Genomic DNA, 15,996 nt, shown 5'->3' with positions numbered 1-15,996 from the left:
TACAATTAAATGTCCTGTATCTACAAATTAATTGAGCCGGGAGGTGAAATTCATTAGTTTTTCTACCTGTTGCTGTTATCGTTATTTCTTAGCGACTTGAAGGCATCACCCCACGAATCTGAGGTGGTGGGGATTTCAGGTGGAGTATTCGTGTACGGGATAGTAGATTATGGAGAGGGAGGTGATTCCGTCCATTCCTTCCTAACTGCCGTAAAAAACGGCCCGGAAGATACGGCTTCGGGCATTCCGGATTTCCATTCCGCTATTTTCCACAAGGAGTTCGACTGGAGCGCGCCAGCCCTATGCAGCTCCGCATCTTCCGGGCCGTTTCTTTACGGCAATTAGGAAGAAATGGACGGAATCACCCTCCTCTCCATAATCTACTATCCCGTATACGAATACTCCACCTGAAATCCGTACCACCTCAGATTCGTGGGGTGACGCCTTTAAGATTTTGTGTCAATGCATTTTCATGCATTCAAAAGCATACAAAAAAATCATGATTATAGTGTCATTTGAACTTCTTGGCAGAAAAGTTGGAGCGCAGTCAAACTGACACAACGGAACATGTGTAAACCTTCTGCATCACTGCCCTAACTGGATGTGACTGTAGAATTCGGCCCTTATCTGCATTAAGTCGTTAAATTCTAACACGCACACGCACGCGTACCTCGTCTCATTCTCCAAACTAAAAGTCGGTGCACAGAAAAAGAGACAGTACTAAATATCAGCAAATCGTCTGATTCTCTATTCATCGCGTTTATGTGCAGAAGAAGAATTTTCTGGCGAAATGGCATAGTGCAACCTCACCCAACGTATCATCAGGAAATAGCGATTTTCACTCTGTGGATAATGTCCATGTTGCGATGTATTCTTTTGCGGTCAGTTACTGGATACGGTAGTGACGACGCAAGGTATAAGCGTTGGATGCCTGAACCAACCTGTGACATGTAGACCTCACTGATGAAGAAGGTTGAACCGTATGTGCGAAATTGTCGGCAACATGCCAGGAACTCTTGCTGTAGGTGGGCGACGTTCGTCGATTTGACGTCCTGCAATTATGCAGAGCACGGTAGTGGCGGAATGGCAAACTAAATAGTAAACTCTTTCGGGAACTGCCAGAACAGTAGAAGAAGTTCCTTTGTTTTGATGACCTCTTTAGTTAAATATGCGTACACATAGTCTTATTGACATAAATGCAACACTTTGTCAATCATGAGTACTTTTACTCTTACAGCCAAGTAAAGCAGAACTGCAACAAAAAGTCACGTCAAAAGTTGCTTCTTTTGTGACAATTTGCTCTCAAAATCCTGTTTACTTGTGCTTATCGCCTGTGATGTTCTGGTTCATGACAGGGGTATCCTGGAAGCTACGCATCCGACAATAGGATTGTTGGAATAGTCAAGTCAGCAACTTCAAATATTGTCTCTTAGCACAAATAGCAATATTCCCCTTCTGCATGTTCGTTTGAACCATTAGTCAACTTTTTTTTTAGTAATACTCGCTGCTTTTCTTGCTGCCAGCTCACTTATACTAGTTGAAAGTAGTGTCTGTACAGAATATACCATCCCACACTAACGGATTCTATTTTTAGCCAAGTCCTAAGTCCTATGATCCTTAATCTATTCCTGAAGATGGCGTGAGAAACACACTTTGCGTTCGAATTTTCCTACGAGCAACCTTGTAACGCGCCCTCGCCCACACGCACTGCACCTGTGGCAATCATCGAGGTCGCTAGGATAGGCAAAGGATCACAACGATGGTGTTGTATGTTGTCCGTAGAAAATTCGTGCACGAAACCGTTTCCCATGCCGTTTTTTGAATAATTAGTGGGAATTGAACGGGAGTACGCTCAAACTCGTTACCTAATCCTCTTTTCGCGAACAGATTCCAGGATCTTCAATTTCTTGGACTGTGGATTTGGGCAGATGCGCGCGAAACATAAATGCTGCAGCAGCTCCCAGCGGATCTATCTCACCTCTAAGTCGTGAGAGAAGCGCGCCGATCTCAAGAATGGTTAGTTGACATTCATTGGAACTACGATACACATCTGCTTAGACGTCTATACATCAAAATACTTTTTTTCTACTCATCCGATAGAATCGAAGGTTTCTGTTCTTCATCTGAGGATTTTTTTTTTTGACAAATAATATAAATAATCTCGAAAATTCTCACCTTCAGTGCTTTACTGATTCTGCTTTTCATCTCCGCAACTTTTTCCTTTGAAATCAATAAATGAGCCGGAAATATGCAGTGAGGATCAAGTTTGTCGCTGAAATTGTCTAGTTTGAGAAGAAAACGCTGGAAATACTTCGTAACTATGAAAAAATTCGAAAAAATATGTGCGAATTTCTTATACACTACGGTTTGGCGCCAACTCGACAATTACTACTACTTTTTCTACTACTATTACTTTTTCTTCCTTACTCCCAAAACGTTTGCACACATTCGCATACGTGGTCACAGCTGATTACTTCTCTAAACTTTACATTCCGTAGTGAAAAAACTTTCCGCTCAAAATCCCAAAGTGTGAGGACCTTTTCTAAATTCCACAACATCCTCTCCCTCTGCACCGTCCTAATGACCTCAATTACCTGACTATGCACGACTTACTCCGCTAATAACCAGCTCCAGTAATCCTGAGCGGGTTGGTGCCTGAATGCACTCAGTTGAGGTTGACTTCATGCGCATCACACGCTTGATCTGCGCGCGCTGTCGGCGATCGCGAAGCGGCCGCCGCGCACCTCAGTCGCTCCGGCGCCGTGCCTAATGGGTCGTGCACACTTGGTGGTAGCAGACTGGAAAGTTCAATGGGCACCTTAGAAATCTGCTATTAATGCCTGTGAAGCCGTATACCTCGTTGTCGACTACCGCTTACAGGTGGCCGCTTCGACATAGTTATTATCCCTGGACCAGTTTTTGCCAAGATATCACTGGAGCGCAAAATATTCTCCACGTCTGTTGTGCGTGTATAATTATGGGGTAAGCGCTCACTTTCTCCTTGGAAAAGAAGAACATTTCGTTCGTGTATGCTCACTCGACCGAGAACGGCATGAAAACAGCTTTCACGTATCTTCTTCTCTATTGATAACGTCACCAAACGGCGCGCCTCTTGCATTTCATTCAATCAATATCAATCTCCCACAAAAATTCGACCGTTACAAATGTTTCATAGTCTTCTGCAAAAGCGATCAAACAAGATTGTCCACAAAATTCACCATTTTTCATTGCAGGGGATTCTATCACAAAAGTATACAAATCTCGCCTTTGCTGCAGTTCCAACAGCAACGGACAGGCTGTTAACCTTCTAACTTTCCCTCATCTTTTACTTCGCAGGTCAAAATCTCTTCTCACTAGTTGTCTTGTGAAGGAGCTGAACCATTCCACATTTATTTTTACATTTCAAAGCATCCTTGGCGGTAAGCCAGAGCAGGACGATTCTGGAGTCTGGTTTTTGGCCGTGTTTTGGGCTTAACACAGGATCGCCGTTTCCGTTTGCAGACATATTATCAGAAGCAACAGTCCCTTTATTAGCGTTTCTAGATGTTTTTTTTTCTTGCGTATTAATATTATTTTATTTTTATTTTATTTAATATTTAAAAAAAAACTAACTAAAACGCAAACTGTTCCTAGGTGTCCTTGACTTTACCCCTGCTCATGTAGTCATCTGAATATCTCCATTCAAATTAGCGATAAAGTCAAATAAATGCAAAATGGTTTCAACTAGTTCAGATGTAATAAAAAGTGCATCAGCTGTCACCCGAAAAAATCATATTGTTACAGACAAATTTCTCTTTCACTGCATCTTTTAGCAAACATTTCCAAAATCTTAGCCAATGAGCATTTGCTACTACATATCTTATGTAATTTATGGTATATTCTATTCCGTAAACGATACTTTGTCTTTCTAACATCCTGGAGTTGACTAGTTTTAGTTAGGGGCTAGTATGCTGTAGAACATAGCGAGTAGAGTGCCTCTATGAAGCTATCTAACTTTTTTTCCATTCCAAAATCCATGAAACCATCGCACAAATCCCTATGTCATCATATTGCATTAGGGGACATAAGCCAGCAACGAACCCATGGAAACGATATGCAATTCTTCGATTACGGCTTTCGGAAAGTGCCTTGCATGGAAGAGTAAAAAGTAGACTATCGATATTTCTTGGACACGAAATTCAGTGACATCGCTTGAAAGTGAAACATTTCCTATGCATTAATTACTGCAAATGTAAAAAATGGAAGTGTAGCACGAATAATGTCCTCGTTTCCTACCTCTGCTGGAATTTAGTTGTTTTTTTTTTCAAGATGATTTCTGTAAAAGGATTTCTGTAAAAGACAATACATAATCGTAATGATGTGGTCGCTAAAGCTGGATATGATAACAAATGCCTCTACCACAAATCGACAGCAGTCTACCTGGCTACGCACGACAACAGTTCCAATTGAATGCTGCTCTTTCCCACTTAGTCACTTCAACGACTTGTTCATATTTACTCCACGCCTTGTAAACAAGTAATGGTAAGTCGTTCCCTTCGCAGTTGTCAGTCTCTTGTGACAGCTCAGCCGTAGCAGATCTGCCTTAAGCATTGCAAACATCTAGCTTTTACATTGCGTCAAATGTCCGAGCAAAACTAGCTTCTCTAGAACCCGATCAATAATCGATTGGAAACATTGTAGTATTCATGAAAATCAAGCTAAGCTAGTTAGCTACGGGAGATTTTCTCGTGAAATTCCACAATCGTCAAAGTTTTTGTTTGGAAAAATTCTGATCCTGTGTTAATACGTTCCAATTTAGCTTTTACGTTGAAGAACGTTTCTTGTGTCAGAACGCATCATATCGGCCATACTCCTCTCTGTTGGTTTGTATTTCATTCCAAATAATTTCTCATTGATGTCCAGTACAGAAAATTATTCGCGAAAAACGTCTTGGCAATCGTGAAGTCAATTCCCATCTGCGGTACCATCTACTTAATGAATGTTGGATCTATTGAGCGAGCCCATGCAATAAATCCACCACAGCTTCGTTGGCATGACAATGACAATTTGTGGGCGAAAAGCAAAACTTTTGACCCTCGTGTTTCTTCGACAGCCAGAAATATACACGTCTTCATAATCGGCTGCTCCCAAAACCTCCCACCTTCCCTACTCGCTTTTCTACAGGAAGACGTCGGAAAAGAACCAGACCTTGCTAGTCCCAACTCAGCAAAAAGCTTCAACACAAAAAAGAACAACTGCTGCTCTGCTGAGCAACTCATCTTCCGGTGGGCACCCCTAAAAGTACAACTTGTTCTAAAATTTATGCGCTTCTTTGTGGATGTTCCAGTTTTTGTGTTGGAAAGATGTCTTATCAGCAATGAAACGTAATTCCTCAATGACATCCCGAGAAGTCTGTGTGATTGATAAATTTGTTAACACATTGCGAAGAAAGGAGCTCCATCTATTCTACAGTGGTCCAAGTAGAGTTTTGTTGTCATGCGTTACTCAGAGATGAGCCACGTAAGTGTCGGCTCTAGATGTTACGCCTTTTCCAGTGACTAGTAGAGGTAAATCAGTTTATTAGATTTCTAACTATCCTTTGGAAAACAGTTCGAAACAGACGATCAGACCTAACCTAACTTCTACATAAAACTAGCCTCCACAGGGAATGAATTAGTTGAGATTTTTGATTTGATTTTTTTGAGACAAAGAAAATTTCCTTAGTGTATTAGAAACCCTACAAAAGACACTTTTCAGCAAGCCTTGCATTAATATGCATTTTTGTTATTTAATTTGTAGCAGCTCTTGACTATCACATTTTCTCGGATCACCATTAATTATTTTCACCTGTAAGCAAAAAAAAAAAGGAAAAAATTCTGTAAAAGTACTTTTCTTACAGAAATTCTATTTTTACTATTCTTACAAAATCACAAAATAAAATTAACTAGTGTTATTAGTTCCCACTCCTTCTCTTCTTTACTCTGATTTATTAAGTAGTCGTTAGCTTTGTTAGCTTCACTGTCTTTGAAACAATACTTCTCAGAAATTTTCTGAGACTCGCATATCTCCTTTCCATTCACGACCCAGACACTACTTTATCGTGGTTCGCGTAAATAAGGCGCTAAACTCATTAACATTAATTCCTCCTAACCGCACCTTGAATAGAATCTTTCGCCACATTCTCATCCACTCATAGCTCTTGACGCCTTTCGTGAACGAATATATGTGCGAAAGACGCATGTCCATTTGCTCACAGCTTCCGTGGATTTGAGAATCAGTTGCGTGGATTAAGGTGCAAAATGTAACTAGAGCCCTACTATAAACATATTAAGATTTCTTTCTAAATGCAGAGTGCACTTTTTGCTGAATAGAGTATCCATACATCGGGTTAGGTGTACTTTTGCAGCGATTTTAGAAGGTCGTGTACTTTTTTCGGAGGTAAGAAAAACTATCAGAAGTCATTTTCTAGACGGAGAGGAACAGAGGAGCACAGAAGAACTTGCCTCATCTTTGTACTATGTCTGGGTAAGATGGTGGCAAACGTTTTCTGGCAAAGAAATAGAAACTAGACAAAGAACACTGTACTAGGGTTATATTGAAAATTGTTGTACAATCCTTTTTGTTGTAGATTTCTACGGTTTAACATCTAACTATTCAAATTCAGCATAGTTTTCCCTCAAAAAATCTTTCTCCTTTCCTAGCAGAAACACCCATTTCTAGCCACGCCTCATTCACTTTTTCGTTCGAACAACTAGCATGCACTTCATTTAAAAAAAAACACCCAAAATAGAGTCATAGATAGCAATTAGGATCTCCCCGGATTACGACGCTTTTAGTTCCCATCAAAGGGAAAAAACGCAAGAAAAAAGGATGCGTCTGCAATCCTTTTGCGTCGCATTTCGTTTCGATCCATGAACAATATAGCAGAACCCTAACACATGTCATTTATTAAGGATTAAAATGAAGTCTCTTTAGTTTACAAAGAGTTTTACAGAATGTTTGTTCCTCTTTTCGCCCTCCAATGGGTTAAGTTAGGTGGAATGTTTGTGTTTTATTGGCCTGATCATGCCATTGAACAACTGGATTAAAAGAATTTCCCAGTGTCCCAATGAAGATGTCAATTACTCAAGTTCGAGAGGGTTATCTCCGAATTCCCCGTTCTTTATTCACATAAAGATCTTAACCGCCTGATTAAGCATCACTTTTTGCTAGAGCGAACTCGTTTGTCGAGGCCGGAACCAGGTAGTACCCAGCGATGTCTCCCTTCCTTCCACTTAACGTACACACTCAAATCTTATGTGTTCCACCCATGAAGTGCAATTCATTCTGCTCTCCTTTTTTCGGCCTACTCTTGCAAAGGGATTGCTCTAAGCCCTCCAAAAAAACGCGGCTCCTCATCTTCTCAGCGCACGTTCTGGAAAACTTCAATGGTCCGCGTATGCGAAAAAAAACTCGTCTCTTCTCGCGAACTTCATTAGCGAAGCATTATTAGTTCGTCGTCGGTTCGCGAACAACTGAGCCGCCGTCACTCGCAACGCGATTATGCCGCGACCAATTTCGCAGCTATTCCGAAGCGATCCACTCCATGGAATTTCATTTTCGCTTTTACTTGCTATGTGCATCGCTATGCGTTGAGCTAGTAGGATCGGTTTCAGGAGGCTACAATGATAGGATCTGCTTCGAATCCCATCTACTGTTTTCTTATTCATAATCACCAAACATTGAACTACGTGAATTCCTTTTCCAGTTGTTCGCTACGTTTGCTTTAGGCACAACCGTTAAGCATAGCGCATTCCAACGAAACATTATTTTCTACTACAGTAAATCATACCGAAAAAAAATCCACCCCTCCGCTATGTTTTACAAATACTTCGAATTGAAATTTCATTCAAAATTCGAATTTCAAATGAAGCTTCACTAAACTTCACGTTCTTCGGAAATTGATGTTTTACCTTTGCTCTACACAGCTCTGTCACCAGCATCATCGGCTTCACACGAATATTGGAAATACTTTCCTATTTTTACAACTGTTTACTGCATATCATCATTCTAGTGTACCAAATTGTCAAGAGTCGGATAAATTGTAAAAAGTGTTTGCAAGAACCACAACATGTGGCGTGCTCGAGGACTCGATCTGCCGCTGGCGCTGAAATTCCCTACCTCAACGAGATCCATCAATATGTATTTCATAATTTGTCCGAACCTATTCCATGCTTAAAAGCAACAGCCACAATTCGAAGAAGTTTTTTTTTCTGGTTTATACACATTTTAGTCCAACTACAAAAAAAAACAACTAAAAATCAAGAAATTAAACCAAAGAAGGGATCTAGCCAGAACTCTCAGTTACCACGAGAGATTCGTGATAACTCAGTAACTCGTTTACGTTCATCTTCTTTGACCGTCGCACCGACAGTTAGTGCGGAACATATCAGCTGATCGTCTTTTATGTCGATTGCCGCTTTCACATCAGCCATCACATCCGCTCTCAGACCTCCATCTTTGTATTAATGGAGGAGATTGCAGAAGAGCTACGGTTGTAAGTTGTTACTACCTTTGAAGTCCATGCTGGTTCGGATGCAACGTGAGCAATTGTAGATCCGCAACAAAGGACATGAAATCAAACAGTTTTCAGCCGCAAATAGTGTCTTTGATTTGATTTTTTAAATGTAATTTGATCGGAAATCGCTCTTATTCAACGGATTTAAGAAGTGCTGCATTTTTCCGCAACTTTAACAAAGGTACAGGATTTCAAATCCAACCTTTCCTTGATTTGTTTTGGCGACACCGTTAATAAGCATCAGAACAGTGTTAGTTATTATAGCAGTTGCTTTGCACCAGTTTCATTTATAGGATCTTCTATGAAATCTAACATTTTTGACGTTAGGGCAGTGGTTCACACTATTAATTTTAGAAAATATTTCTAGAATGTATAGAAATTAGAATTAATGTAATCACAAACATATTGAGGAAGTATCAAAAAGACAACGTTCATTTCGAAAAACTTCTTTTACATATTCCCTGCAAAATCCTTCTAACTAAAAACGCCTACTAAAGAAGAAGAATTCCAAATCCGACTTTTTAAAATATATGTATGACAAAGCATGGGAAAAAATACACGAGAAAGCTTTTAAACTTTTGATTTGTTTTACTATTTGCTTTGCTATTTACTTTCGAGACATCTTCTTACGACATTCTGTGGTCGCCGATCGACGATGTCCGTCCACTTCAGCAGATTGCTCGGCGAACCATAAAAGACATCATCGCCGAGCAATCTTACTGGTTACAACAGAACCTTCGCATCACATCGTTCTTTGGTTCAATTCTGAATTCATTGTGGAGTTTTCCACGATGAATTGATGGTGTAATTACGTACTACGACGACAGATACGTGTCAACAGCTGCAAATGACATTGTCACGGTGCGGTTGTCCTTCTGTTGCTCTCGTCGCCTCTACTCACCTAATCGTATGCGATGGTAATTGAGTTTATATGGGAAGTACATAGGAAAGTACGTGAAAAGACTCGATTCGGCGCCGTTCGCGATGCCCTCGATGCATTGTCGCTTCAGCTGAATCGCATTTACTCTTCACTGCTCGAAGGTAACCGGATACTGCTGGCAAGGTATCGCACGAGCGAATCCGGATCGACGGAGTTTTCAGCTTTGCCAAACATGGAGTGTTTATAGCTACTGCCATGGATCCGATGCTAGCTTTCCAGGATTTGTACGATTTCCATAGGATTTTAGGCTTTCTCTTACTAATAATAGTCGTCCCACGTTCACATCCTTATAAACAACTTCTTCATAAGAAAATACATCATTAATTGGATGAAAAGTTGGAGGAGTAGACGAGTCTAGCTACCTTCGCAGAATCCGTTAGCACTAACCAATGGATACTACCTTTTGAGCCACAGCAAATGGACAGGAGGAAATTCCAAGGATAAAAAATCACCTCGATTCCTATAAGGTTCGAAAAGCCCCTATTCTTGGCTTTGTGAATATGATAGTGACATGATACTGCGTTCTATCAGTGTATAACACTTAGGATTGTTAACGTAAGACAGGCCGTTAACGATGGTGTTTAACCCCTTAAATTTTCGGATGAAAGAGACAAAATTTTCTGCCCATTCCGCGCTCATTTAACACTTTCTGCCTCTTGGGAACCCCTTAGTTCCCCAGAAAGGAATGATTTCTTCTGTCTTTCAACTTTCTTTGATACGCATCCTCTAGACTTCTGTTTCTGGATTTATAGACAACCTTGCATTTTCATCTTTGATGGATTTTCTTGCCCTTCATACAACGAAGCCCCTTTGAGTTATTAATTGCGATCGTTCTACCCGATAAATTATTGAGATTTTCTCTCTTTCTGCTTTGCTGCTTGCGTCTTTTTGAACTTTTAAGGAAAAAATTACAGAATGTTGGGATAATAAAAATTATGCAAAGCAAAATTTGGTGTAACTCATCCGATTATCGAGATTATCAGTCAGTTCCTTTGAGCTGTTAAAGGCATCACACCACGAATCTGAGGTTGTACGGATTTCAGGTGGAGTATCGTATACGGGATGGTAGATTACAGAGAGGGGGTGATTCCGCCAATTTCTTCCTAATTGCCGTAAAAAACGGCCCGGAAGATACGGCGTGTGCACACGGCTGGCGCGCTCCAACCTAACTCGTTGTAGAAAATAGTGCGCCTAAACGCTCGAAGGCCGCTTTTTACGACAATTAGGAAGAAATTGTTGGAATCACCTCCCCCCTCTCCTTAATCTACGATCTCGTATACGAATACTCCATCTGAAATCCGTACCATCTCAGATTCGTGGGGTGATGCCTTTCAATCACCATCACAGCAGTTAAATACTAATTGGAGGAAGTATGGGAACACCATAATTTGTTCTCTCAGCTGATTTCGTGGGAAAATTATTAAAAGTCTCCACTTTTCTGGACGAGTTTTTATCAAGAAACCCTCTAATCTAATGAAGAGGTTCTTCCACCTCATTTCGATTATTTTCTAATACCTCAAAAATTAAGTGGTGTGATGAGTTTCCCTTCCCCTAAAGGTATTTTAATTTGCCAGCATCAATCGTCCAAAAATCCAGAGCTCTCAAACTGATCCTTGCTCAAAGCAATTCACAACCAGGCTGCAATTACTGCTGTCATCGGTGCCGCTCGTAATATAGTAGCGAACGCCAGTCGCCTGTCGGTAATAGTGGGTCCTGACCGGAAGGTGAACGTCCTCCTGTCACTCATATCGTCGCGGCACTTCCATTGGCAGCTCAGCTCACCTCATTTCTTCCAACCAACAAGCCATTTCTACTTAATTTCAGGACGCCGTTTATATGCTCCAACAAGCGCATCTTTTTCCGTCCACCTCTTCATGTCCAACACTATTTTCCGATGACAATTACACATTCTAGTCAACGTTGCACTTACATAAATTCTCCTTCATTCATTTTTTCTCAAGACCAGAAATATGCATTCATTTCTTTTTTTCTTCTTCCTCCATTACCTTTCCTATTTCATCTTGGATACAGTACTCTTTAATCCACTTCATTTAAAGGCATCACCCCACAAATCTGAGGTGGTGCAGATTTCAGGTGGAGTATTCGTATACGGGATGGGAGACTACGGAGAGGGAGGTGATTCCGTCCATTTCTTGTTAATTGCCGTAAAAAACGGCACGGAAGATGCGGCGCCGCACAAGACTGGCGCGCTCCAATCGAACCTCTTGTACAAAATGGTGCGCCAAAACGAATGAAGACGTATCTTCCGGGACGTTTTTTGCGGCAATTAGCAAGAAATGGACGGAATCACCCCCCTCTCCGTAGTCTCCCATCCTGTATACGAATACTCCACCTGAAATCTGCACCACCTCAGATTCGTGGGGTGATGCCTTTAATGGCATGACAAAACTTCCAAAACAACCTGGAATATGAAAAACATCTTAAAAATCCTAAATTTCCCATGTTCTACCTAAAATGTCTATTATTATAGAAGTTCTTTTTTTATTGAAGGTGCAGCTCTTCCGCAAAAGAAGGATGCCTTCACGACTATTCTGAAATCTGATGATGTTAATCGAAAGGAAACTGACTATGCTGATTTTTAATATTTTCTAAGGAAAAACAAAGGAAATGTGGTTTTGTGAAAAATATGTGGGAGTTGCTGTTGACCCGTATTAGCAGGTGACAGTAGCATACTATTGAGCATTCGGTGGCAAACAAATCATCAGAATCATAACACCTGTATTCGGATGTTTATAGAAGAGCAACTCGGAAATTCCTGGACCTGGGATTTTTGATAGAGGCGTTTTTACGCTATTTTATCAGCGTAATGATGAGAAAACTAAGAGCACACAGCTGCAAAAGGTTTTCTTGCGATGATGACATATATTCACTGACCTCGACGCGACTCGGAAATCACACCTCAATGAGAGGATTTTGTTTTTATTCTTTTCAACATGTAAATTAATGCAAAATTTATTTAGGTCACCCACAAGTTTTTTTTTAGAGTTTTTTCACATACGTTTCATTTAAAAATAGAAATAGAATGTGAGGAAAAAACTTTTTTCATATGAAATCTATTTCTTTTCACTAAAATTGCAGGCATTTGAAAAAGGGCGCATAGCTTATAAAACGACGAAATAGTATTCACCCGTGTGCAGCACTTCCGCAGGACAATTGCAGACTACAGGTCGTAACCTGGAAAATGTATGCAATTATTGGGAAACAGTCACAAGCGTGTTGCCTATCATTGTTTCGCAGGCGAAGTGCTAGTTTGAAGATTGGAGGATTTTCAGTTTTGCCTAGATATCCAGAAGAATTATTGGCAAACAGCCGGGATTCCTTGTCCTATCTTCCTGTTTTTGTGGTGAGGAAACACCGCGAGAATTTGCTTGAATTGATCTCTTGAATCGAGAGTACGATTTATTCAAATTACTCCAACAGCATAAACATTTTTCTTCTCAGCAAATGCGCGAATCTTTTGTCCCTTCGCTCCCTCCTCCCTTGAGATCATAACGGACAACTCGTACAATTGCCATTCAGCACCATTTTTTTCTTCTGGGTACAAAGACAAGCCCTCTGTGCTACTTTTCGTCGAATCGCCATCATATTTCACTCAGAAATCACCTCTTCGGCGCGCCGTGGACTGACAGGAAAGCTCCGCCTCTTGGGACGTTACTCTCGTGTAATCCACGAGTTTAGCTGGTTCCTGTTATTTTCTTATTCATAGCTGTGTACTTTTATGTAAATGCTGGCAGATTAGCGCTTGGTCACCAAATTGTTCAGTTAAGCAACTTCCATTTCGTATAGTTCTCCTTTCGTTTTGGCGAAAAATTTGGATAAATGCACTAATAAATTAGGCACGAGAATGGATTTCAGTTCAAATAATACAACCTACAAACGCAATGAAAAAACTCCACTAGATATTTGGATTCTGACTAAGGAACTACACGTACTAATTTTGTACAGCATTTTTTTCGAAGCGTGTTTCGCATTCGCTTTCGTGACTTGCACTAAAAGGGCAGAGCTGACGAACATTAAATAATTAAAAATTAGGAATAAAAAATAGCTGGATGTTTAACGAGCCCGTAATTCTTATGCATAGAAAATAGAGAGAAAGTGTTGCAAAGTAAATAAGGAAACACATTCATATGTAGGTGACAGAAGAGGGTCACGCAAAAAAGGTTGTGTCGATGTGCGAAATAAGTGAGTTAAATTGCAGTTTTTCTTGGAAGAAATTTCAAATACAGAATCATTTGGCAGTTTCTGAGAAACAAATGCAGTGGGTAAAAGGGGTTGAAAAAAATTGATGCAAGTGCTATACATTAAATAATACTGAACGGATTCTCTCCAATGAAATGAATTGTCGATGTCCCCTGCTTTTCGCAACCATTATTTTGTTCCTCTTCTTTCGTTCTTTTTTATCATTAAAATTTGTCTCGCTCAGCAAAGGAGAATTTCAGAATTTAAACAATTCCACATTTTATGTGCCTTTCTTCACTTATTTTAATCAAATTCCCACTAATTTTCCGTTTATTACTCGATCTGAAATATAATTTCTTACTTTTAGGGACAAATCTCTAGTTACACATACCTTCAAGGAAATGCCAAATGGCACGAGTAAAACAAAATGTTCAAAACAAAAAAAGTACTCAAGGTTCACAACTGTATCACAACAACTGCAATGTAAACTCCACTTTTAGCCTTCAGACGATTTTGGAAATGAATTCTCGGAAAACATGGAAGGGCACAAGCAATTAAGCGTATGCTTTTAATGATCCGTCTGGTGGGCCAATATCCTCTTTCGGGCGACCTCTACTAAGTACTGGAGCTCGATTGACTCTACCTCCCCTCCTAATTCTTTCTCATCTTTTCACAGCATATACCTCATCCGTAAATCATCTCATCGTTTTAGTCCATGCAATCTCAAAAATTAACAACCAACGCCGAAACTATATCCTCAGAAGCACGAAAATCCTTGCATTCATTCGCTTACGTAGTCTTAGAAATACATGATATTCGTGGGCGAAGACACAGTGCATGACAACTACGTCGCACTGCGTTGAACCTTTTCGCGATTCTGTACGCTTATGCAAATTAGTCATATGCAAAACGGCACACGCCCTGGCCTGAACACACCGGGCCTGCACTGTCATCTGCTCCAGCGAGGTGAGTAGGTCGAAGAAGAAGGGCGGAGAGAAGGCATGATATTATCCAGAAGGGACCTCACCTCTCAGATGAGGTGTAGTGGCAATAATCCCGCTTAATTTGTTGCATGTATTGTTTATGTCGTGGCAGTGCGGGTTTCCGAGACTATAGTCATCATCACCCCAACGTACGCCACGCCTACGCGGGACGAGTTTCCGTACCCTGACCTCTCATTATTATTTAAATCAGCTATGGTTTTATTCAACGAATTTTTTTCGGGCCAAGAGCATGGTTAATAATACTGTCAATATTAGTCAAAGAAGTCTTCCTTTATACAGACACGTTTTGAATGGAAGAGATGTGGGTCATCTCTAACGACTTCAGCACCCTCTAACTCAGCACCCAACAATTCCGGCCGCTTGTGCAAAGTCATTAATGTCTATATTTGTCCATAATAAACGCAGCACAGGTCAAGTGCAAGATGAATTTCCTCAAAGTTCCCCTCTTTTCTTTTTCAAAAATCCATCAGCGAAGCTATGGCATAGATTGCCTCTTATCGACCGTAAGGAAACTACATTTGAAAGACAACCAACTTTCTTCATAAATTCGACAACTATCACTTATGTTTTTCTTTCACTACAAAAATACAATTGTTTAATTAGCAGTGTTGGCCAGGTCCTTTTTCTTTACAGTAACTTCTGAGATGTATCTGTCCTTTGAGTTAAACTTAATTGAAATAAAGTAGCATTAACAAAAGTAATTAGCCTAATTCAAAAGTCCCGGAAGATAAAGAATACAAAGCTTATACGGATCGAAGATAGCGAAAAGTGAAATTCACTGCCGCCCAATACGTGTAAAACAGACGCCCCATCAAAGCCACGTCTTCCAGAAATTAAGAAACCTCTTTACAGTTGGTATGGTATATCTAGGGCTTTTTTTGACTATTTGTTTTTTTTTGCATTAAATGAAGAAAAATGTCAAGGTAAATAGAAGGGAAATGTTCAAGAAGAGAAAATAGGATTTCATATGAAATCCTATTTTCTCTTCTTGGATCCATTTCTCCACTGGAAATCTCAAGACCATTGAAAGACAACTACAAAGACGCTGCTTTATGTGTCTCGGACGGAACGTTTCATAGATTTGTTATGGAAAAACCAGGTGCCTTCTCGGCATGGTGTCGTGTTTTCCTTGGCTTGCCGAGGATGATCCGCGCGCACGTCCCACCTGCCACACCTCACCGTCGCCTCTCGTCTCATTATCCTTAGCCGAGATTATGGCGAGCGGCTTCTGTTGCACATGTCATATATGCAAATCGTGGCTCGCGCTTTTCGAGGATCGTCGTCGCTCGCTGTCCTCATTTACCTCACACCCAACA

The 15,996-nt window shown here is 40.4% G+C and overlaps 1 protein-coding gene across 3 annotated transcripts in view; it reads right to left on the bottom strand.

Moving 5' to 3' along the window:
* Positions 1-15,996, bottom strand: part of RB195_005691 (uncharacterized protein) — a gene marked incomplete at both ends in the record, with an annotated part of 40,272 nt that overhangs the window by 4,710 nt on the left and 19,566 nt on the right. For 2 of the 3 annotated variants that reach the window (XM_064178351.1, XM_064178350.1), the window contains 2 exons: positions 942-1,052; positions 2,176-2,272. In XM_064178351.1, coding sequence (XP_064035406.1) covers positions 942-1,052; positions 2,176-2,272 — 208 coding nt within the window. Of the gene's footprint in view, positions 1-941; positions 1,053-2,175; positions 2,273-5,187; positions 5,259-15,996 lie in introns of those variants that run through there. The other variant, XM_064178349.1, reaches the window with a different exon arrangement.

This window comes from Necator americanus, chromosome I (assembly GCF_031761385.1).
Source record: "Necator americanus strain Aroian chromosome I, whole genome shotgun sequence".
NCBI lineage: Eukaryota > Metazoa > Nematoda > Chromadorea > Rhabditida > Ancylostomatidae > Necator > Necator americanus.
This window is presented reverse-complemented; position numbering and strand designations above follow the sequence as displayed.